Source organism: Triticum urartu, chromosome 7 (assembly GCF_003073215.2).
Source record: "Triticum urartu cultivar G1812 chromosome 7, Tu2.1, whole genome shotgun sequence".
In the NCBI taxonomy this organism is placed as follows: domain Eukaryota; kingdom Viridiplantae; phylum Streptophyta; class Magnoliopsida; order Poales; family Poaceae; genus Triticum; species Triticum urartu.
In genome coordinates, this window is record NC_053028.1 from 429,791,322 (window position 1) to 429,816,721 (window position 25,400).

At 44.8% G+C, this 25,400-nt stretch overlaps 2 protein-coding genes across 2 annotated transcripts; one reads left to right on the forward strand and one right to left on the reverse strand.

Moving 5' to 3' along the window:
* The first annotated feature begins 1,091 nt into the window (after nucleotides 1-1,091).
* Nucleotides 1,092-6,447, forward strand: LOC125525641 (BTB/POZ domain-containing protein At1g30440-like). Its single transcript, XM_048690643.1, has 4 exons — nucleotides 1,092-1,780; nucleotides 3,704-3,773; nucleotides 4,016-5,242; nucleotides 5,743-6,447. Exons 1-4 carry the CDS (start codon nucleotides 1,722-1,724, stop codon nucleotides 6,316-6,318), a joined length of 1,932 nt encoding a protein of 643 aa, XP_048546600.1. The 5' UTR covers nucleotides 1,092-1,721; the 3' UTR covers nucleotides 6,319-6,447.
* Nucleotides 6,448-8,300: 1,853 nt separating this feature from the next.
* LOC125522195 (RNA exonuclease 4) lies at nucleotides 8,301-13,462 on the reverse strand. The gene is made up of 7 exons (XM_048687284.1): nucleotides 13,119-13,462; nucleotides 12,956-13,040; nucleotides 9,745-9,853; nucleotides 9,558-9,646; nucleotides 9,422-9,486; nucleotides 9,271-9,349; nucleotides 8,301-8,844 (listed from the first exon to the last, which is right to left on the reverse strand). Exons 1-7 carry the CDS (start codon nucleotides 13,376-13,378, stop codon nucleotides 8,677-8,679), a joined length of 855 nt encoding a protein of 284 aa, XP_048543241.1. The 5' UTR covers nucleotides 13,379-13,462; the 3' UTR covers nucleotides 8,301-8,676.
* Between the last annotated feature and the right edge of the window lie 11,938 nt (nucleotides 13,463-25,400).

Sequence of the window (25,400 nt, forward strand, 5' to 3'; positions counted from 1 at the left end):
GTGATGACGATGCCACACCTTCGGCTTGTTTCAGTGTACAACCTGGCTAGGTGGTGTACGGATCTGAATGTAAATTTACTGTTTGTTGTACTGGCATGATCGTAGATGAATACTCCCTCCGTTCCTAAATATAAGTCCTTTTAAAGATTTCAACAAGTGCCTACATACGGAGCAAAATGAGTGAATCTATAATCTAAAATATGTCTACATACATCCGTATGTTGTAGTCCATTTGAAATGTCTAAAAAGACTTATATTTAGAAACGAAGGAAGTAGATTGGAATCATGAAACGCAACGGCCCTGGTGATGGGCATTGCCCGCTCTGGGGGCCTGAAGAGGACTCAAACCATATCTTCTTCTCCTGCGTATCCGCGCAGTTCCTCTAGAACTGTTTCCGTGAGATAGTGGGTGGAAGCTGGGACCACAACAACTTTCCCGCCTTTTTTGCCGAACTCCAGGCGTTAGCACCTCCGGCTCGCCACATTAGGTGGCTGATCATTGGGGTGCTTGCCTGGACGTTGTGGACTGTTAGGATAAGCTTGTGATTCAGCGTATCCCTCTTCGTCGCGCTACTGATGCTTTGTTCAAATGGTCTGGTTACTTGTAGCTTTGGCGGCCGCTTAGCCGCCCCAGGAAGAGAGACGCCATCACCTCCATCATCATCCAGCTTCGTGTGATGGCTCTCCGGATGGCTCCACCGCTTCCCCCACCTCCGGAACCGGATTAGATCTTCTCTACTTCGCCGCCACCGTCGTTTATGTGTTGTGCATGTCGTGTGTGTATGTTGGGCTTGTTGTGCTGTGCCCACAGCTGAACCCGGGTGTTGTGTGTTTGTGTGTGTGTTGGATTTTGCCTGCGGTGGCGTTGTGTGTGTTGTTCGGTTGGTATTTTGATAACTTTGTGCCCCGTGGTTGTTTTATTTATAAAGCGGGGCGAAGACTTTTTTAAGGACGGGAAGGTTTGGTAAAAAAAAAAATACAATGCAGCCAAGCCAAAGTGCATTCGGGCCTGCTGGGTCTGGGCCCACAGCCTGGCTGCCTTCCTCCTCCCCCCTCCCCGTCTCCTTTCCGTTTGGTGTCCTTTTCTCCATAGGAAGCTGTGAAGCCCACCCAAATCCACACCACGGCAGGACTGCTAGTACTAGTACACCGAGCCAAAGAAGAGAATGTTCTTGGATCCCCTTCCCTGCCTGCCACAACATTCCTACTCCCCCACACTTCCAGTCCCCATAAACAAACAAACCAACAAACCACTGGTCATCGACCTCTCTTCCTCATCTTCTTCTTCCGGGACGGTCTATTCCTTCGTTGAGTCGGGATCTTGGGCGGCAGAATCCAGGAGTAATTCGGCGGGTGGGCTTAGTTAGGTACCACAGTTATCCAAAGGTCCGCCGGCCCTTCTTTTCCACGTCTCCAGAGGTCGCCGGAATCTCTCCTCACCAGTGGATGTGCAATCTCGTGCGTCCTCTCCGCGTAATCTGGGCGCCCTTCGCCTTCCACATCGCAGCAACGTCTCGGGGGATTTTGGGCTAGATTGAGGTTTTGCGTGCGTGTTCCTGTGTGGGGAAAGTGCTTTCCTTTTCTATTTTCTTTCCCTTGGTTTCTCGAGGATTTGGTTCTGGTGTGTGCGGGGGGGCGGAATCTTTCTCTGCCTTTGATCCCAAGGAACCGGCCGCCTCGTTCATGTAGTGCGGCGTCCGCTGGAACCTGGGACTCCTAACATGGCCTGCCTCAAGCTGGGATCAAGGGCTGATGTATTCAGGAAGCAGGGTCAAGACTGGTATGAACAGCTTCTCTCTCTTTCTTCATTTCCCCCAACATGATCCTCTGCCATGTCTAGCCTGCACATTTCCTCATGGTTGCAAATGACAATTTTAACATCTTATTAAAGTTGCTTCACCTTTTAATACGTGCAATGTTTTCATTACTTGCTCTATTTGCTGCCATAATTACCACCGTAGACATTGGAGTGTTTGTCTGTGTGAGGTTGGGCACGATAGGAAATGTACCTGCCATTACTTCTTTCAGGAATTGGAAAAATAATTGAATAGGTGCCATATGTGTGTACTAGAAGCTCCCATGCATCATCCATGGCCCAACCTCTTCCTGTTGGCCTCATCTGGGGTACTGATTATAATATGCTAACCAACTCCTTCTGGATGGAAGGCTCTAATCAAAACATCGAGCCCAGGCCAGCTAGGAAAACTACAACCCTTTTTGTTTTTAAGCTGATGCAACTTTCTGGGAGGACTCACTACCAGTTATTTACCTAAAGACAGCCTGTTAATCAATATCATTATGCTAAGGCTGTCATTTCGATGCATTCAATGCTCGTACCGTTTGGACGACTTCATCTATTCGTGGAAAAATGGAACCTACCTTTTATACTACCATTTTTGGGTGTTATTGAGATCAAGGCAGTGGTGGGTAAATGGAGCAGAATGCCTGTCCTGGATTAGCATTTATTCCCCCTTTCCATGAGAAATATTGTCTCGCTCTCGCCTGACTTTTGGGACCGGCCGTTCTTATGTTCAGTACTTGCTGGAGCTGCACATGTTGGACACTAAATGTGCCATATTGATGCCTCCAAATTCTGTTCTCTCGTCACAATCATGCCGAGCATTACTCCGTCAGATACCGGTCCTGGAATATGTAATAAACTGCTACAAATCTGAAACTTGAGATTTTTTTTATCTTTTGGGTTACGGTTAGAAGGCTTATAGCTAATCTCTTATTTGGTCTCTTGTATCCTATTTAAGTGCAATCTTTTTTTAGAACCAACTTTATTAGGCACATCACTTGATCAACACTTCTAAATACATCTAAACTGTATTTACAAGAGAGAGAAACAATTGTGACATATGAACTTTGATTATTATTTTCAATTCTGACCATGGATATTTTAGTGCATGTTCTGTGTGCATACAGTCTAGAAGTTAGGAAGTCAAGCACATTAATGTGCCTTGGAGCTGGTCGTGATCAATGTTCAAGATATCGGTAACTAGTACCATATCGTTCGGGTGCTGAGTAGTGACAAATAGGCGAATTTTCCAGTTAATTGGCCAAGAAATCAGTTAATCGGCTGTTCGGTGACCCACCGAGTAGCGATTAACTGACCGAGATGCTGGTTGAACACATGGCCAATATTTGGAACAATATTCATGATAACACATGGCCTTTTTATCCCTAAATTTTTTCAACTTAATGAGACAAGCTAGGGCTGATGTAAGATGTTGATATTCAGCTGGATTATGTAGTGCATTAAGTTTAGTTCACTCCGTTGATGAGCTCAAAGATCACCAAAGTATACCATGTTTTTCCAAGAAGCAAAAATGCTGGAACATGTAGGAACAATTACATGTTGAAATAGTAGAAAAGAAATAGGGATAGACATGGAGGGTAGTGAGTTTGTACATCTACCCCCACCCAAGCGAGGCTCAATTGCTACATTGAGCTCATGTTCACTTTAGAATAGATGGCCGAACTAAATGCAGCTCATTCAAGCTCTGCATGATTGTGTACAACAAACTAAAATTATCTATAATATTATCTCATGTGGTTTGGCTGGAATAATTTTCCCACTTATATTCATGTACTTCCTCATGCTCTACAGTTATAACTTATAACTGTGTAAGCACACTATTTTATATAAACTAAATTGTTTGAACAGAAAATTACTAATGGAAATATGTTTGTTATGTAGGTATTGCACTACTGGCCTTCCCAGTGATATAACTGTGGTGGTTGGGGAACAATCTTTTCATCTCCACAAGGTAAAAATTTCACTAATAAGTTCACTAAGGCTTTCATGTGTTTTCACACAATTTTGTTAGCATTGTGCGATTTTTACTTTGATTCTGGGAAACTTCTAGTACCAATATGTGCATACTACTCTGTCCATCCCAAAATAAGTGTCTTTGATTTAGTACAACTTTGTTTAGAGACAAAAAATAGATGTAAATGTCTGCGGAGGATGAAGTAAATTACCTTGTAACAATTGATATCTGTTTTACAGTTTCCTCTATTATCGAAGAGTGGCCTTCTGGAACGTCTCATCAGAGAGAAAATTGAGAAGGGAGAAGATAGCTGTGCCATTGATCTATCTGATATTCCTGGGGGAGCAAAGGCTTTTGAACTAGCTGCTAGGTTCTGCTATGGTGTGAAGTTTGAATTGACTTCCTCCAATGTTGTGCACCTTCGCTGCGCTTCTGAGTATCTTGAGATGGCTGAAGAGATCGCCGAGGGAAATTTGATTGCGCAGACAGAGAACTTCCTTACCCAGACAGTTCTCAAAAGCTGGAAAGATTCAATCAAGGCACTTCATACTTGCGATGACGTCATTGATCTTGCTGAAAAATTGCAAGTTGTGAAGAAGTGCATAGACTCAGTTGCAACTAAATCAAGCACTGATCCCGATGTATTTGGCTGGCCTGTCGCCCAGTATGGTGGTCCCACACAGAGTCCTGGAGGGAGCTTCTTGTGGAATGGTATTAGCACTGGAGCAAGGCCAAGAAATTGCAGTTCAGATTGGTGGTATGATGATGTGTCATGCTTAAGCCTTCCATTATACAAGAAGGTAATCTCAGCTATGGAATACCGAGGCGTCAATCAGGACATTATTGTTGGATCCCTTAACCATTATGCCAAAAGGCGTTTACCTGGTCTGAATCGGCGCAAAAGCATTAGTGATGTCAGTAACTGCCTTTCAGTGTCAACTTTAACCACCATGCCTTCTGAAGAGGAGCAAAGGTATCTTCTTGACGAGATTGATAGGCTGTTACCTTTCCAAAGGGGTGTTACATCTTGCAAGCTGTTATTTGGCCTTCTGCGCACAGCGATCTTCCTTAAAGCCAGCTCATCCTGCATGTCCAACTTGGAGCGTCGGATAGGTTTGCAGCTTGACAAGGCCACTCTGGAAGATCTTCTGATAACAAACATGTCTGAATCCATTGAAATGCTCTATGATGTGGATTGCGTACATAGGATTCTTGACCACTTCTTGGCAATGGATCAAGAAACTGGTGGAGCTTCTCCTGGCATTGGCGAAGATGGGCACCTATTGGCTTCTCCATCTCTATTGCCGATTACTATGGTTGCTAAGTTGATCGACGGCTACCTAGCTGAAGTTGCACCAGATGCCAACCTAAAGTTGCCAAAGTTTGTGTCTTTGGCTGCCGCCATACCAGACTATGCTCGGCCAATAGATGATGGACTTTACCGCGCCGTTGACATCTATCTGAAGGTAAACACTCTTTTATTTCTGCTCCCTGTTTCCAATGACACAATAACACACCGGTAGGTGAATTCTTTTGCATATCCTAAGTCAGGCAAATCATGATTAGCATCCATAACTTAGTTCTTCCTATCCTTGTAACTTCTTGTCGAGTTATATTTGAAAGGATTGGTGGATAGCTGTTCTGTTTTCAGTTCCAAAACCTTTTCTCAGTAAAACTAGATAGTACAGTAAAGGTTTGTGATCATTCAGCTTGCGCCGCAGGATAAAGAGGTTATTGAAGAAATAGTAGAGTAGGTTCAGAAACATTATTTAGGTTGCATGAAGGTGGTGCTTACTGCTTACTATTCTTCCTTTTACCTTCTGTTAACGAAGCTTATAGATAGTAATGTTTGATCTGTAATATTTGATATGGCATCGACAGGTAGCTAGTAATGTTTGATGTGGCATCAATCATAAGTTCACCTTGCTAATGTTTGTTTATGTTTTGTTTCTGCTCCTGTACATAGGCGCATCCCCATCTGTCGGAATCGGAGAAGGAAGAGCTTTGCCGGGTGATGGACTGCCAGAAGCTCTCTCTGGAGGCTTGCACCCACGCGGCGCAGAACGAGCGTCTCCCCCTGCGGGTCATCGTGCAGGTCCTCTTCTTCGAGCAGCTGCAGCTCCGGAGCTCCATCGCGGAGTGCCTGATGATCTCCGAGAACCTCGAGGGCGGATCGAGGCAGCTTGGCATGCCAACCTCTAGTGAGCAGCACCGTGGCGGTGTCGGCTGGCCCCTGGCCGCCAGGGAGAACCAGGCCCTGCGCGAGGGCATGGACGGCATGAAGCAGCGGGTGGCCGAGCTGGAGAAGGAGTGCTCCACCATGCGGGAGGAGATTGCGAGGCTGGGCCGCAGCAGGAGCGCCGGCAAGGGCAGGCTGTTCTCCCTTGGCACAAGGCCGCAGATCTGCAGCACCGCCAAGGATGCTACCCCCGCGAAGGTGACAACGGCGAGCGACGACGAGAGGCTGGCTGTGGTGAAAGTTGATGCCACACCCCGGCTGAAGCTGAGCAGACACAAGAAGAACCTGTCCATAGAGGCCTAGCAACATCGTTTGTGTTACTCTGTACTCTGAGTTTGGTGTTTTGCCGGTGAACTTGTTAGATGCTTTTTACATACCACCACCACCTATGAACGAAGAACTGAAAGAAGAAAATGAGTTGTTGAGACCTCATTCTAAGTTTTTGACAGCCACCCTGTATATTACGCACGCATGGCCATGGTGGCAGCGGTAACATCTTGTATCATGTGTCTCGTCTCTAGGATTGCTAGTTCATCTTGATTAATGTGTCCCGTCCCTATCGGTAGTGGTAGGCAGTCCTCCCTAGATGTGATCGGGATATTTGCCCACTTCTTTTATTTTACTTTACGAGCAAGGCAGGAGTTCCGTGGATTTCATTAAGAGAAAAAAGTAAATACAGAGCTACCGGTTTATAAGAAAAACCAAGGCCGAAAATCAACATGAACCAACACCGAACGCCAACACAAACAGGCCAACACCATCTAAGGGCATTTCTAACCGAATCCCCAATAACTGGTTAGAGGAGTAAAAATGCGCCAGCACGTAGACGATCCCCAATCGGCCTTAGAGGAGGATAAATTATCCTCAGCCGCCGCGGTACGGATCCGTGCCGCCATGCCCGATCCGCCGGCCCCCGCCCGGTTCGCCGACTTTCTGGACCTCGCTCCGTCACGGGCGCCGCAGAGGACATACATTGGCGTCCGATAGCGCGCGCGGGGGAGATGGGTAGAGAAGATCACCGACCGATAGACCCACACGAGGAAGTGGGTCGGGTCGTTCCACACTGCGGAGCTCGCAGCGATGGAATATGACTGGTGGCAAATCCGGTTCCATGGCGCCACTATGAGGCTCAACTTCCCGTTTGGGACGGCGCCGGTCCACCTCGTCCTACTGGCGCCGGATGTGGTGAGTGCGGCGATGGCTCGAGATGACCGAGAGGCGAGGGAGCGCCTCAAGGCAGAGGCCGTTGACAAGGCATACATGGCGGACCTCCGCCGTTAGCACCCCAAGCTCGTGGAGGCGAAGCGGGCGATATTCACCGACAATGGCGGGAAGGTCATCGTCATCTCCAACGATGAGGTGCAAGGCGGCGAGGAGGAAGGCAAGGAGGAGTAGGAGTTCGACCTTAAGGAGTGGCGGCCCGGATCCATGTCTCACCAGCGGTGGCCTGTTGAGAAAGATTGGCTCGACCTCCACTATGGCCGATGAGTAGTCTAGTGTAGTTTAAATTTAAATTTATGTTTAATGTTCGATTGTCAAAACTATATTGAATTTATGTTTAAATGTATGCAAATTTCGGTTGAAACTAGGTTAAATTTATGCAAATTTATATTTTACTTCGCTAAATTTAGTGGATCGGCTAGAACCGATCAAAACTTGGTGGAGCATAACGGCTCCTTTGATTCAAAGGAATTTCATAGAATTTTTAAAGGGTTAGAATCCTTAGGATTTTTTTTCCTATGTTGATCGTTTGATTCACATGATTGAATCCTACAGGAATTTTCCTATGAAATCAAGTGAACCACATTTCATTGAAAATCAAGCATCCACTTCAAAAAAATTTACAATTCTTTTGTTTTTTCTATAGCATCAAACACTCTATGCAAATCTTATAGGATTCAAGTGGACATGCCACTCAAATCCTTTTTATTTTCTATTCCTACGTTCTGAAAATCCTTCAAATCAAAGAGGGCCTAAAGATTTACTTGAATGGAGATTATTTTTTAGGGATTAGCTAGAAATGCCCTAACATGACTAGAGCGATAGTAAGCAAGATATATGAAGGCGCCTTCAAGAAAGGAAAACGATGCGTGAGGACGCAGTAGGTGGTTCACTTGCCCACTTGCCGTTGATCGCCGATCTCAGCGTCCACTCTTCCTCCGTACAGTTCGTGAAGGTTTGACAATGGGGCTCTGCCGTGGGACTCGATCACGTGCAACTCGCACCGGTTATGATGAGTGCACGTGCCATCTACTCTAGTTATAAGCCAACCCAAGTACTCAAAATGCAATTACCAACAACCAAATATTATCGGCTGCGACATTTTTCAGCTGATCATGTAAATATCTTGTTACAGAACCCGCATGCAAGTGCGAAGTTTCGTCACACGTGATGTGGGGAATGATCAACCACACAATTTTCAATCAATCCCTGAAACAGATGCGGCGTAAAGAAACCAGAATCAACAGATATCCATCTACCCGGTCCGGCATGGTACCCAAGTTCATGGTTCATCTGGAGAAAATTCCCAGGTTGGCGTGCTGATCTTGAGTTCTTGACAGGGTCATCTGAAATTCCCACACGACGGCATACCCTTTGGCGTCGTGAAATCCATGTTAAGAACGACACTGGCTTGGCCCTGGCCCCCTACATCTATATTTCCTAGAGTAGAACTATTGGGACATTGGGGTCCTTCTCATTGGCTTCAGCAGATTTCTTACTGCCTCGCTTCTTCTGCTTGTTCTTGAACCTGAATTGCTCTTTCTTGTTCTTCTCCCAACTTTTCTTGTGCTTCTTGTAAATGAACATTGCTGCGCGAGCATCCTCAATCTATACGGTTACCAAAATCACCATGCAAACTAGTTATGGACACAACTAATATGAGCAGGAAAGTGTTAGACTAGGATAATGAATTTTCAGTCTACTAGCAAGTGGCTATGTGAACGAGTGGTAAGCTATGGATCACAAGAACCAATCACATAGTTGATAAACAAGACAAATTTCATAATAAGCCCCTGGTCTATTTGCGTTTGTATAATCAAGCACTCAACATTAAATGTTGTTTAGTAAGCTCCTGAATCATTCTAGTTCAACTTAACACAATTTGTTGGCGTGACACTGATTTATTAGTCATTGAAGCAAAAGAGGATTGGAATGGGCTAAAATAAACCAAAATATACTGTTGAGGGGCTCAAAACTGAACTCGAGGCTTAAACACCGTATAAAAATACATTATGAGTACAGTATCACACATACCGGGCAGTGCTCTTGCTGCTGTATCTTAACAGAAAGTTCTTGAGCAGCAAGATCTTTCAACGATCTCCGCTTGCCCTCCCTAAATTGAAACACATGTCACTACAGTGCTAAGCAATCTTAGTAAGAGTAGATATTTAGAAGACCATCTAACCGTCGGAAAACCTCATATTCTGAGGTGTCTCTTATGTCCTTTTTTGGGTGGCCTAGTAGCAGGACCTGGCAAAGATTGTACCACATTAGACAACATAACAAAGTGCTTCACGAATGGGGTTAAGATCCGTAACAACCTTAAGATCATGGTGTAAGGCATGTCCAACAAGAACCCTTCCTGTGATAAGCTCAGCTATATCCTTCTGAACGATCGAGAAATCTTTGGCTGTAGTATCATAAAATGGTGTTGCATGACCCATACAAATAGCAAACCTCAACAGAAAAATATAATAACACATAGTGCTAATATACTAATGACATTACCTTTATTCATGTGCTTAGGTCTAATCCCACTAATATGGGTACGGTAGTCCACAATTCGCTCCATTGGTCGCACATATTCATCATATACTACGTTGCCAAAGGAATTAACCTAACAGAAAGCAGAATAACATTAGAGGGTACGAATATACTAAGAAAAGTATTTCAGCATATGAACTCCAATACATAGACCTCCCTCTCTTCATCGTCCTCCAATACACACTGTACTCTACATCTACTTTGTCCACCACCGCCGGCACATACCACCGGAACCCTACACCAGGTGCTCCCCACCACCGTCATTTGATCCCCGCTGATAATGACGAGTGCAACTGCATCAACATGTACCACACACATGACCCACCTCTCTTTTCCCACTCACACGACCCACCTTTCTCCACTCTCGTGTAACCCAGCTGGGTACCTCACTGCTCCCCTCTCTCCACGACACGTGGATCTCGCCGGGCTGGAGCCAGGCTCCAATGACGCCACTACCAAACCATGGCTAGGCTCACACGTGCCACCGCTATCAGGGAGGGATCCTCACTGCTCCCCTTTCTCTACGACACGTGGATCTCACCGGGCTGGAGCCAGGCTCCAATGACGCCACAACCGAACCATCGCTAGGCTCACACGTGCCACCGCTGTCAGGGAGGGACCTCATTGCTCCCTTCTCTCCATGACATGTGGATCTCGCTTGACTGGTGCCGGGCCCCAACAACACCACCGTTGAACCGCGGCTAGACATCGAGGAGGGCTCCTCACGTGGCCTTTATCAGGGAAATCCTCCACGCCGTTTCTATCCCCCCCCCCCCCCCCCCCCCCCCACACACACACACACAAACACATCCCAAACACGTGGGTCTCACCAGACGGGAGAAGGCTCCAACAACGCCAGCAGCAAACCGCAGCTATACCCTATATGTACAATGCTATTGAGCACCCAGGGTGCAGACTAAGTTACTTTGCACCTACGGTTTTGCTACGTCGTTATATTTTGAACTTGCGTTTGGTATACAAATACTACCTTCATATTGGTTCACTACGCAAAAATTGGCATAAGAAAAATAAGATATGAATCATAAAAGCACAAAGTTGCATTTATATGTATATTTTATGCTGTGCTTTTACGTTTGTAATTTTATGTCATGTAAAAAATTACGGCCGATATACATTTTCATATGTTCTTATTTACTTCGATGTAAGACAACATGTATGGAACGTAAAAATATGGTGTAGTGGTGTAAAAATAGGTATTCTACACCCTAGGTGCTGATCGTTTTGGTCAAGAGATTTTTTTTTCTCAATATGATTTTTTTTATCCAGATGGTAATGGATCATGTTTGTGGTGGTGGATACAAAATGTTGAGTACTACAATTTTTCTTCATGTCTCTGTTCTCTCTCCTTCCTAGAAAATGAAATGATATTTTGTTCATGATACAAAATGTTGCCAGAGTTCTAGATTTCTCTTGGTTCAGAGCTGCTTCTTTCATGTTCATGATGGCTGCATAGGCCACGCTCGCCCCTCTCCCTTCTTAATTTCATGATGTATTCGGATAAGGCGGGGGTATATGTGGGATTCAGACGAGCTTTGCCTGGGATTTGCTCCGATGGAACTGCTTGGCAGGGGGTGTTACTGTTCTAGAGTGTTAACCCTCCACAGACATTGGAAGGAAGGGTAATGATGGACGACAGGGTCATAACAGAAGAAAGCAAGAGTATGTGTCAGTGGTTAGTTCCACGTAACCAGGGTTTGAGCTTCGCCAGAGAAAAATGAACTTAACGAATTACTCTTAGCTGTAACAAACTGCAGGTGTTTTAATATATATGTAGTGGAATATTAGGATTGCTACTGCTAACTGTATATGCATCCAAGTCTGTAGGAAAAAGTAGAGTACAAACACTCCTAAAATGTTATGAATTCATTTATAAGTTTGACCATCTATAAAGAAAGAATTAGTAACATCACAAATATCAAACTGATATTAGGGCCTTTTGGTCGCAGGATTTTAAAAGAACAGAAACAGGAAAAACATAGGAATTGGATCATGACATGTTGAATCATACAGGAATGTGTAACTGATGTTGCTTGGTTACGCCACAGGAAACAACATAGGATTTTTTTTCCCCGAATGGTTAATCACATGACGTAGTTGTCACTAAAATAAAGAGATGTTTCCATTAGGTTGGACCCATATGAATTCCAATTCGACAAAGCAAACAAGCCCAATGAGAAAAACTCCTATGGAATGGAATCCTCTAGAATTCCTATGAACTTCGATGGAAGCAAAGAGGCACTTACTAGATTTATCATGATGAAATGCAGTTCTATAATGTAATAATGGTTTTATTTCAGACACTAGAAACTGATGGTCAAAGCACTGTCTTGAAGACTGTCATGTCGTAACAGACTTGCATTTTGGATTTGAGGAAGCAATCACCACAAATTTTAGAGGCATCAAACACTAATTGCTAGACATAACACCAAGAGTATTCCATTGTATAATATGTTTTTTTATTGTCATCTTTAGTTGACATGGATGACCACTATACCTACCCTAACACATGATGTAACAATCACGATACATTACTACTAGAAGGAACGTAAGCTAATTAAGAGGTATTTAAACTAATAATACCTAAATATTGTAGTACTGGTTACTCCTTCGAAATTCAAGCTTACAACATCTTCTTGCAGCCAAATAAAGCAACCAACTTCTAAACATACTAATGTGGCATCAATCTGATTTCTGAAGTTGCCAAAAGCACCTTCTAGCCCGAAAGTTCAAGACATCGCATAGCTACAAAGCTCTGGTTATGGGTTCCTTTTTGCATATGGCAACCCCACTACCTTTGGCCGCATCAACAATTCGGAACTTAATTCGGAAGTCATATTTCGACCCAGACGCTTTTGGGATGCTTCTAATAACCAACTAATTGCGGTGCTCTTGCTTCTTTAGATCCTATGCCAGACACAACTTGATAAGCCCTTCGAAGAAAATGTCATTCCGCACGAAATGCAAAACATTATACATGCAGTTGTCTCAAGACTGCGCAGCTCCTCGAACCCCATTCTTCCCATTCAATTCAACAAGAAATCCCGTACATCCCAAGCGCTTACCATTGGCATGGCATAGTTAGCAATGAAGCATGGCACTGTACCAAGTAAATACACAAGAAACCAAACAAAAGAAAGTGGTGATTGGTGTTTACCAAGGTGGCCCTGGCGAGGGCGCTCTTGCTGCCACCGGCCCCAACCCCGACCATCTCGCAATCCAGCGCCAACGCCTTCGTCAAGCTGACCACCACCACCAAATCAAAGCCCAAACGTCTCAAAGCGGCATACAAGGGAAGCTAACTGGCAGGGCCCGCTCACCTGGTGTCGTCAGAGGTCGGCTCAAGCTTGAAACTCAGCTCCGCTGCCTCCGGGGTAGGAGACGGCTCAGGGGGCGGAGAAGGGGCGGGGCGCTTGCGCTTGCCGAGGAACGTGGACGCGGGGAGCTTGGACTGGAGCTGGGCCCAGTTAGGGTTTAGGGCGGAGGGGGCGGCTGGTTTTGTCTTGGGCTTCCGCTTCGAGGTGCGCTTGGTGTTTCCGGCTGCCGCCGGTAAGCCGGAAGACGGCGGCTGAGCCGCCATGGACGATTGCGGCGCGGCAGCGGCTGCTTGGGGTTGGGGGGCTCCTTGAAAGGGTTTGGGCTTGTTTGCTTCTTGCTTTTGGGCTTTGGACCTTTTGACCGACCCGGAGGAGAGATTTGGAATTAAAAGGTCCGAACATATTTTCAGAATGAGAAAAATTCATCATAGGTCACAAAACTTGAGCCGGCTGACACTTAAGTACCACTACTTCAAAATACCTGAAATACAGTCCATCTACTTGCGCAGGGGTTCACTTTAATCCGTATATACGATTGGAGCTACGTATTTGCTGACTTGGCCGAGTCAGCCGTTGCCAGCTGTGCTTTGACCGCCACTTGTGCAGCACCTGTCGGGGAGGGGGGGGGGGGGGGGGGCGGCGTTAATACTAGATGGCCGGAGGTTTTTTTGCAAATATGCGCGCACCTGGTCGGACCGCACCCCACCTGGTCGGACCGCACCGGGTCGCTCCTGTCTCCTCCCTCCCGCAACCCATATCCTCTCGCTCTCCGCTTCCTTATCCTCTCGCTCTCCGCTTCCTCTCCTCCGAACCCTAGCGAAATCCCGTTCGCGCCGCCGCCGTCGCCTTCCGCCGCCGCAGCCATTGCCGACGCCCTCCTCCGCCTCCTCTGTCTCTTCCTTCATGTCGTCTTCCAGCTCCATGCGCTCAGCGCTGCGTGGCCGCTCCGTTGCTGTACCACTGATCGGGTGCCCGGATTGCGGCAAGCAGGTGAGGTTCTACCGGTCTAGCACCGATGAGCACGATGGATGGATCTTCTACAAGTGCGTGAACCACCATGTAAGTGCCAGTTCAGTAGATTCATGCCGTGTCAGCTCACTTTAGTAATGAAGCAGAGCAGTTGGTTAACTAATGCAGTAGTTTAGAGCAATGCAGTAGTTGAATCATTAAATCTATAATTTTCTAGAGTTGGTTAACTAATTTTGCCACTGATTAATCAGGTCACTTGTGATTTCTGGCACTGGGAGCTTGAGTATGTGCAGCATCTGGTTGAAACAAGGCGTCTGGTTGGTGATGCTGCTGTAGATGCAATTGGTGCTGTTGAGGACAAGAGGGAAGAGCTTGAGAGGCAGAGGACTGAATCAATGGCAGGCAGAGGCACAGCTGGAAGGGTCATGGCTGGGAGAGGCAGGGCTGGAAGAGATAATTATGGCAGCTCCAGTGAGAATAAGTATGCTACCAAGCAGCAAATTGCTATGCTTTTAGGGTTAGGCAGAGAGATTTTGATGCTGCTGAAGCTGATGATTGGTTTTGTTATAGTGCTTTGTGTGATGTGTTTCACCTTAATTATGAAGAAGTGAAGTGTTGTTAATTCAGTAGGTGCAGGTGTGTAAACTGAGCATACTAAAATGGTTGCTTTTGTTTGCTCAGTAATGCTTAGTTGTAATGGTTGTTGTAATGGATAATATGTCAGTAATGTGAAGCCTGCTTGACCTACTTGCTTTGAAATGCTAGACCTATTTGCTTTGAAAAAACTGACAGATGTATTTCATGTCAGAAGTGTAGTTAAACTAATTCTGACAGAATGTTTGCAGTTCACTGAATTTTTATAGTTATCTGAATTTAGTTTGCAAAGTTAACCTCATTGTACTTAATCTCGTTGCTTTCAAATTAATTGCTGTACTGAACTAACTTTGCAAACTTTGCAAACTAATTGTTGTACTAAATGAAGTAAGTGAATCTCGGCACAACTGAACTCAAAAGCAAGCATGTACTTGCACCTGCTGCAAACACCCACCCAGCAACTTGCACTCTACATGTAGCTGTGGTCCACTAGTCGACCACCACCACCACCACCAGATCCCCTTCTTCCTCACCATTCATCTTCAATTTCGTGCACCACCAGATCCCTTCTCTCCTCTGTCCAATAGCACCAACAGATCCCCTTCTCATCTTCAGCTAGCAGCAACCATGGTGTCCTGGAATGATCTTCCCACTTCTTCTGAAGATGACTCAGTGACCAACAAGGTTAGTGTGCTCTTCAATCTCACACAAATCTAGTCTAGGGTTTCTCAGCTAGGGTTTCTCTCTCAATTGATTCCAAATGTCTCTCTTTTGTTTAGCCACCTGCCACAATATCCTATGAGGAATGGAGTGGCTTGGCTACAGATCTGCCTAGCTTTAGATGTGGGCATGGATCTTTGTGTGAGAAGAATGTGGCATTTGAATCTGTTGATACTGGCAGAAGGTTTCTAGCTTGTGCACAAAAGGTTAGTAATTTTTTTGCATTTGGCACTGTTAAACATTTTTCTCTTTGTAGTATGTCTTAAGTTCCATCATCAGGCACAGTACTGAATATTGGCAGTTAACTGAATCTCTTTTTTGTATGTTCTAAATTGTTAGGAAGTACCCAAATGCAGATATGTTGAGTAGGTTGACCCTGAGTGGCCTGATGCTCTGAAGATGAGCCTAGCTACTATATGGACCATGTATGAAGAGGAGAAAAAACAGAGGCTCGGGCAGAATGTTGTGAGTGCTGAAGAAAATTTGAAGGTTCTTGAAGAGAAGAAGAAGATGGAGAATGAGTTGAGGCATTTCAAACTTGATTTTGCTAAGATGGTGGCTGAGAAGGAGCAGGCAATGAGCCAACTAGGCAGCACACAACTTACTCTGACTGATCTAAAGGAAGAAATTGAGAAGAAGAAGATTGCAGACAAGTCAGTAACCAACATTCATCAGGTATTCAGGGTTAAAGCAGAGAAAGAGAGGGACTAAGCAGTGCAAGAGAGGGATGACTTGAAGCATGAGAAAAGGAAGCTTGAGTACATGATTGGTGACCTATTCAAACAGACAGAGGCCACCAAGGAGAAGATAAGAAAGCTGAAGGGCATGCTGAATGAATTTGATTGAATCTGTGTCATTGTAAAAAAAACCACTTTGTATCTTTCCTCCTGAATTTGTGTCAACTAAATTGTGTTAAGATAAGATATTGAAGTTGAAGTGGGTTAAGATAAGAAACTGAAGTTGGTTCAGATAAGAAAATGAAGTTAACTGTCTCTGTCTTATATGACTGAATTTGCCTGAATTTATATGCCTGCAGTTGCTGTTTCATATGACTGAATTTGTCTGAATTTATATGTCTGCAGTAGCTGTTTTATATGACTGAATTTGTATGCCTGTACCAAATTTTTCTTAAATAAAAAAATTACAAAAAAAGAGTTTTGCCTAGGTCTCGAACCTAGGACCTGTGGTATTAAACATTGATGGCAATGCCAGTGTGGTAAGTAGTAGTGCTTTGATCAAGGGCAGGTACTAACGTAACTATTTAGCAGTTGCTAGTGGCCCAATGGCTCACGCCTCTTCCGTTTCCTTGTCTGCTCTTTAAGCCCACCCACCCACCACTCCACTCTCCACTCTCCACTCAGTCCACCGCGTCGCCTCGGTTACTCCGCACCAAACCCCCACGCAAGAAAACCCTCGCCGCCGACCACCACACCGCCGCCGCGGACATGGAGAACTGCCCTGCCTGGAAGAGGGTCATCGATGACCTCGCAAGCGACGACAAGGCCATGCGCGTGGACCTGATGGAGATCGGGAAGTGATTCCCTAGCTGTTTGACGCTGCGTCACCATGCGTGTGGCCTCTTAAAGGTCATGACCGACGACGAGCTGGACCGCGCCTGCCCCGACCACGACGGTATCCACTATGCACTCGTCCTCCGCTTCGCGATGCAGGAGATGCGCTCCGACGACCCGGGGCAACGAGCCCGGTGGTGGATGTACCGGTCCGCCACTGTGTCGCGGCAGCCGGATCCGGTGCGCGTCCGCCACAACATCGACCTGGCTGTCCCCGCACCTGTCAACACTGCCTACTGGGACCACTACCAGCCCGACTACCTCGGGCGCGACGATGTCTCCGAGTACATCTCATCCGACTCAGAGTACGACTCCGGCTCCGACGACGACTCTGGCTACGCTGCTGACTCGTCCTGGTCGACTGGCTGGGAGGAGCCAGAGGTGATTGTGCTCTCTGACGACGAGCCGGAGGTCAGTGTGGCGGCGCCCGCCGTTCCCGAGCCGGAGGTCCACATGGTGGCGCCGATCGCCAGGGAGGGTGACAAGCACCGCCCCATTGACATCGAGCTGCTTCCCAATGTTCCTGACATCGTCAAGCAGGAGGTGGAGGTGGTCTTGGCCCTGCAAGCACAGGACGTCGCAGCACAGCCAGAGAGGAAGAAGAAGAGGAAGGTGGCAGCTGACATGGAGGTTCGCTGCTCGGAGCGCCTCCAGAAGTTGAAGAACTGAAGATGATGCAGTTGCAGTAGAAGGCATGAAGAAGATGCAGTTGCAGTAGTTAGGTATGCTGAAATATACAGATTTTCAGCATATAAGTTATAAAATATTAGTTTGTTAGGTGTGCTTGTATATTAAGCACATAAGTTATTTGTAATTTCTGTCTGTTGAACTCTGTTGAACTGGTTGTTGATGCTATATAAGTGTTGAACTGGATGTGATGCTATATATGTGCTAAACTGTGTTGATGCAAAAGTGGCAGTAATCCAAAAGTGTTTTGTTGGTATGTAATGGTGTTGATGCAGTCTTGTTGCTATATAAGGCAACAATCCAAAATTCTCTTGTTGCTATGTAAAGCAATAATTTCAAAAGAAGTAGCTGCTAAGGTTTTGAATCTTAACTGAATTTTTGTCTGAATCTTTGTCTTAATTGAATTCTGTCTTAACTGAATTATGTCTTAACAAAATACAGACAGTTGTTAAGATTTAGTTAACTATAATCAAATCAGTTAGCTTTTCAAACTAAATTCAGACAACTGTAAAAAATATGTTAGCTTTTCAAACTAAATTCAGATATCTTTGCAAACTACATTCGGTCAACTGTAAAAATTCAGATAACTTTGAATTCAGTGAACTGTAAAAATTCAGTTAAGTAGGTTGGAGGGGAGTGGAAATATAATAAGTAGGTTGTCAAGTAACACTTGAGCAAAGCACTGTTCCTATCACACTGGCATTGCACCCTGTTTATCACACCACGGGTCCTGGGTTCGACACCTAGGCCAACCTTTTTTGTATTAATTTTTAAATTTTATGCAGTTAATTATCTATACTCCAACAGTGAATAAATCAATGAACTCCAACTGAATAATAAAGCCACTGAACTCCAACAGTTTTCATTTGGGATTTCTTTTCATTTTGAACTCCAATAGTTTTCATTTTGAATGGCAGTATGAAGCCACTGAATCTTCACATTTCCAACAGTTCAAAGAGTCTCATTGTAGTTTTTGCTAAAATATTACAAGTGCAAAAGCACTGAATCATCCCAACTCCAACAGTTTCAAAGAGTCTCATTTAAGTTTTTTGCCAAAAAATTACAAGTGCAAAAGCACTGAATCATCTAAACTCATCAAACATGTTCACTCTCTTCGGCTTCTTGGGCACATGTCCACTTGGTCCTGTCTGCTTCCTCTGCTCAGCTCTTAATCTCTTGGCCTCTTCTTGTTGTATCTTCTTTGCTTCTTGATCTTCTTTTCTCTTCAGTGCTGCCATAGCTCTCTTTGCTTCTTGATCTTCTTTTCTCTTCAGTGCTGCCTCTGCTTTAGCTGCCATTGCTTCAAGGGCTCTGGCCTCCTTCTCTTCTTGCAATGCAGCTTTTCTTGCTGCTGCAGCTTCCTTCCTTGCTGCAGATTCCAAAACTTTCTTCTCTTGTGCTGTTCTTCTTCTTCTTTGTGAAGACTCTACTTTTCTCCTTGCAATTTCTTGCCTTTTTGCTTCTGCCTCCTCTTCTTTCTTCTCTGCCATCTCATTCATGGCCTCAAGTGCTGCATCTCTCCTGGCTGCCATCTGTCTTTCTTTGTCTCTCTTCATCTTCAGCAACTTCATGGTCAGGTTGCCTTCATTTGTAGCTGTTGTTGTCTGTGCTGCAGTGTGAGAACTGGCTGCATTTGAGATGAATGAGGAATCTGGCAAAATGATTTCAGGTTCTTCTCTAGGAACAGGTCTGGATTGTTGCATCCTATGAAGCATTGTAAATCCAAAGTCCTGCACCTGTACAAAACAAACATCACATGAAAACATCAGTACAACAAAAATGACTGGACAAAAGAGGTCAAAATTAAGGGACAAAAGTGGAGAATTTGCCTGAAAAACAACTGGTGCATCTGCTTCATCATCTTGTGTGACAATGACCTCATCATCTTGTGTGACAATGACCTCCTCATGTGTATCATGGCCATCAACATGGGCCTCCTCATGTGTAACTTGGCCATCAACATGGCCCTCCTCCTGTGTAAGTTAACCATCCTCTTGTGTGACCTGAACCTCCTCCTGTGTACCTTGGCCATCATCTTGTTGTGCCAAAACAATTTCATCATCTGACACATCATCAGGAATGGCCCTTGGACCCCTTCTTGTTGTTCTCTCTGCTAGATTTGGCAAAATGCCAGCCTTTTTTGAGATTACATCCTTTGATGTTGTGGCCTGTTTCATGGCAGTATGAACATGTTATTGTGATTCCATGTCTGCTCATCACCTTGGTTCCATCTTTCTTTTCAATCTCATAAGGCTGCTTTCTCCTACTTTTGTTTGAAGGCCTCCCTACTTTTTTTTCAAAGACAGGTGGCTTGATTTCACAGCCATTCATCTTCTGCCACTCACTCCTATCTCTGCAAGGTTTGATAATGGGTTTGTATGCTAGCTTGAATGCTTCTATACTGTAGTAGGAGTGCACCAAACTTTCAGGATCAATCCTCTCATGTCTGCAGCATGCAATTGCATGGTGACATGGAACTCCACTAAGATCCCACCTTTTGCATGTACAGCTTTCTTCCTTCAGGTCAATAATGTATGTCTTGTTCCTGTTGTCAACCTGAAAGATGCCATCACCAGCCCCTGAAACCATGCATGTAGCTGACAGCTCTATATTCTTCTCAATTCTTTTCCTAATTTTTGGGCATATTGAGCCAGGCCAGGTCTCTGCCTCTTTTCTTTTGTTGTAGAACCTGACCATGAGCTGTGTTTTGATCTTGTCAATCATTGATCTGAGATGCATCTCCCTAGCCTCAAGAATATATTTGTTGAAAACCTCACAGTTGTTGTTCAGAAGGATATCACACTTGAACAATTCTCTTTGGAAGCCCCTAACCCAAGTGTTGGGTGGTAGTTGCTCAAGCCACTTGTATGCTTCTAGGCTTATGACCTTCATTTCCTCTATGCTTGCAGCCCACAGTTCTGGTGTTGTGCTCCTTGCACACTTTCATAGCTGGTTTTTAAGAACATCTCCTTTGTGCGTTTGCTAAAAATTCTGCCATATATGCCTAACATAGTGTTTGTGCTCTGCATCAGGAAAGTGCTGCCTCACTCCCTTGATCAGGCCCTTTTGCTTGTCTGACATTATAGTCCATGGGTCTGTGTTTACAATTCCCAAGTCACTCTTCAGATTTGACAGAAACCATTTCCATGTGTCAGTGTTCTCTACCTCAACAACTGCAAAAGCTAGAGGGTAAATGCAGTCATTAGGATCCATGCCAACAGTACACAGCATAACACCTCCATACTTTGTCTTCAGATGGCATCCATCCAAACAAATGACAGGCCTACAAGCTTGCATGAAACCCCTTTTGCAGGCATCCAGAGAGAAATAACAACTTGCAAATATGCCATTACTGACACCCACATAGAAAGAACTCCCTGGATTTGATCTTCTGAATTCTTGTGCATAATCCCACATGCTGGTGTACTGCTCCAACTCATCTCCTTCAATAACTTTCTTCACTAACCTCTTAGCCCTTCTAAGCTTGCTTCTTGTTGCTGTCATGTTCCAATCTTTCTGAACCACCCTTGCAAAAAATTTCATGTTCATGTTTTTATCTGCTCTGAAAGAATCAAGATATTTTCCAGCCATAAAAGGAGCAGTGAATGACTTAACACACCATTTCTTTATGCATGTATGCTTTGGGTTGTATTTCTTGATCATGAAGCAGTTGATTCTCCCATCAAATGATGCAGACAAGGTCCAAGGGCACCCATCTTCACAAATGGCATTCAGTCTTTTCCTATCATTTCTAGGGCACCTAATGTCAACTCTCTCCTGATAGTTGTACTCTTTGATAGCTTTCCTAAGGAACTCAACAGATCTAAAGGTCTGGCCAACTTGAAACTGTGGTTTAGTCAGGTCTTCCTCTCTAAAACTTTTGAAATTCAGCTTCACCTTATCTTCATCAGAGGATGGCAGACAAATATCCACATCTTCAGTAGGATCATCAACTTCTTCTTGGACTACTGGTCATTTTCCCTTCTCACAATCAACATGTTTGTCAAACAAGTCATCATCATCCTGCAGATCAATGTCTGAATCAACAATTTGTGGAATATAATCGTCATCTGAATCCTGCACTGCTGTGTCTGCTGCATCCATGTTCAAAAACCTACAGGATTTCCTTGCCCTAAACCCAAACTGAGATGAAAGGTAAGTAGTTCCAGGCTGGGGTGGACTTGGTATGAAATCATCTTCTTCTAACTCTGCTCTACTTTCTGACTCTGCTTCATCTTGCTCATGCTCTTGATCAGAATCATGCTCTTGATCATGCTGAGCCAGCTCATGTTCCACTAGAGTGAGCTGATCCTGCTCCTCTTGCAACTGCTGTGTCTGCTCTACTTGCTGCCGGTGGGCATTCTCCTTCTTTGGCCTAATGCCACTGAACCTGACAATTGGTGGATCCTCATCATCAGAGTGGGCTTGAACAACAGAAATATATGATCTCATGCTCTGATCATGATCAAGAAATATCTGTTGGAAGTGGTTGCCATTTAGAACACAATCCTTCATGTTTTCTGTCATAGTGTTGTCCCCCATCTTGATCTCTCTTAATCCATTCTTATACACTGTCAATCCAGGAACACACCAATAAGCCCTGATCCTGCCCTCAAACTCATATCCAATTTCCTCCACTAGACTGGCAACAACATTAGGTGTCCAATTATCTATGTCACAGTAATCATACCAAATGGAGTGACCTTTGTGATAACCCCTATGCTTGCCAGCACACAGAAAGTAGCCACCATGTATGACCTCAACAGAGAAGTGGTTGCTTAAGTGACCTGCAAAACAATCAAGTTGAAAAAGTTCAGACATTTCAGACTACAGAGAGATTCAGACATTTCAGACTACAGTTCAAAGATTCAGACTTTTTTACTTTTTCAGAAAGAAAAACAGAGATTCATGGCTCCAATTAACAAATGTATGATCTTACAGGTCGAAAAGCAACCATCTTTGGTCAATCTGACACAATGTAATTGCAAATTACAACAATTTTTGGGTCCAATTAACACTCTGACACTAAGAGCAAACTTTACTGCTTAAACCCTAGACCCCTGAATCAATGAAGAATTGGGGGGGGGGGAGAAAGAACCATAACCACTCCAGATCTCTGCAAACATGGCCAAACCCTAGCTCCTACTGCAAACCCCCCATGAAGCAACCCTATTTTTGGCCTGTCAAAAAGATCTTCACAAACTGTTAAAACCCTACCACCCCACACCCAATTCGTCAGAGAGTAGAACGAACGGCCAAACCCTAACTCCTACGCGCAATTGATGCGGCCAAGAACTCTTTACGGGAGCTAAATTGCACAGATCGAGCAAAGGAGCTGCTGGCGACGGCGACGTACCGTACAGGGGCGGCGAGGCATCATCACGGCGACGCGAAGGAGCAAGAGGCACGTCGCACAGGCCCTCCCGAACGGTGCGGACGGCGGCGGCTCAGCGTCCGACGACGTGCTCATGGAGTCGTCGTCGACGCCAACGACGTCCGACCTCGGCAGCGACGATGAGCAGAGAGGGTGCGAGAGCAGAGAGGAGAGAGCGACCCGGTGCGGGAGCAGAGAGGTTGCGGGAGGGAGGAGAGAGCGACCCGGTGCGGTCCGACTAGGTGCGGGCCGTTTAATGACCACCAGGCGGGGTGCGGTCCGACCAGGTGCGCGCATATTTGCAAAAAAAAACCTCCAGCCATCTAGCATTAACGCCCCCCCCCCTCCCCGACAGGTGCTGCACAAGTGGCAGTCAAAGCACAGCTGGCAACGGGTGACTCGGCCAAGTCAGCAAATACGTAGCTCCAATCGTATATACGGACCAAAGTGAACCCCTGCGCAAGTAGATGAACTGTATTTCGGGTATTTTGAAGTAGTGGTACTTAAGTGTCAGCCAGCTCAAGTTTTGTGACCTATGGTGAATTTTTCTCTTTCAGAAATATACTTCAAGATGAGTTTTTTTAACACACTGACGTAGACACTCGTACACATATCTCTACTAGTAAGTATGCACGTGCAATGCACGTATCATAGAGTTATGAAATAGAGAGAAAATTGGATCGCTGGAAGGGGAGCGGTGGCATAAGTGTCGAGCATGCCGGTAGGTTTCCTTGGTATTCCTCAGTTACTTTTAGTGACTCCTTTGATTATGTTGGACTATTGTAGAAAAGATTATTGAGAATTTTTTGTGTACAATCAATAATCAACAATTGGAAAACATGTATGTACTGGATGGAAGAGGCAAAAAAATTCCAAGGTAAGACCTAAAGCTTCCTTGAACTGAAAGTTGATTATGCAAGCAGTCGAAGTTAGGATCTAGTGAGTGATTTAGGACCTGAAGCTTCCTTGAACTGAATGTACGTGCTCGTACCAGATCGTGCCCGTGTAGCGTTGCTGGCCCACATCGCCGTCGTTCGTTCCTTGGGACGAGAAGACCAGGTCAAATTAAGAGTCGAGCCGTCAAAGACGACGAACATTCAAATAGGTGAACAAAAAGAAAGAAGTGATGGAAGTCAAGGAACGATCGGAATCAAGGTCCGGGTTTGATTGATCCTATTATCCGAACAAACATGGAAACGGGTGATTTGGTTTCCACGTTTGTCCCTACCTACATGCGAATATGGGCCATGCCTTTTTCTTATTTCCTTCTATGTACGCAGTACATAAGGCTCGGTTTCAAAAAAAAATGATGGCACGGATCACGGTAATTATTGCTAATTGATATTTTTCCTTCTATGTACGTGACATACAAGGCCGAGTTAAAAAAAATATGATGATGTAGATCATGGTAATTCTTGCTAATTGATATGATTAAAATAGGCCTAGTTTGAAGCCAGATCGTGGTAATTATTGCGTAACAATGATGGCGTAGATCATGGTAATTATTGCTAATTGATTATGGTAAATGATGCGATACAACATTGAGACAATCCGGTCCATTGAAAGATGCCAGATGTATTGCTGAGATGTAATGTTTCTACCACAACTCGATTGTTTAATAATAGTGGAGATAAACGCACACATACACATCCTATCTTTATGAGCACTTTCGAGACCGAACGACACACCATCTTGAGATTAACAAAGTCAACACAAACGCATTCGTACTTGATGTAAATGTTTCCTCTCACTGAACGTACATCCCCGAAATGTAATCTAACACTTGAACTCTGATGAGTGAAGATACCATTGTCTTCCTAATCATCCAGCCACATATTGATCCGCTATACTTTAAGATAAACTAATGTGTTGATTATAGGCTCTTAAAATTTTGCTCGTGTAGAGCTTTTCCCTCTTGAATGCCCAATGGTTACTAAAAACTCTTACAAAAGCAGCACGCCGTAACGACTCAATGAGACTAAAAATCCATCTTTTGGTATCCGTCTTGTGATTGCCCGTCAGTACATCAACCAAATCATAATCCTTGAGTGCTCAGAGGCAACACGCCACATTGTAGTCTAGCAATGAATATATCCACGAACCATTGCTCCTGCATAACCCTCAGTCAATGACAATAGCCATTTTCCGATAATGAAGTAAGTCAACCATCGATAGAGACTGCTGAGCGAGTCTCGATAGGAAAACCTTGAGCTTTGATGGAACACAGTCCTTCCACGTCATCATCCAATACCTTTGGTCCTTCTTAGAGTTTGAAAATCCTCCTCGTTCCTCGAGCCACACTTATCGTCGAGCTTGGTTGCTACCAATATACATTAGACGTCTCCACGAATCATTGCTCCTGCATAACCC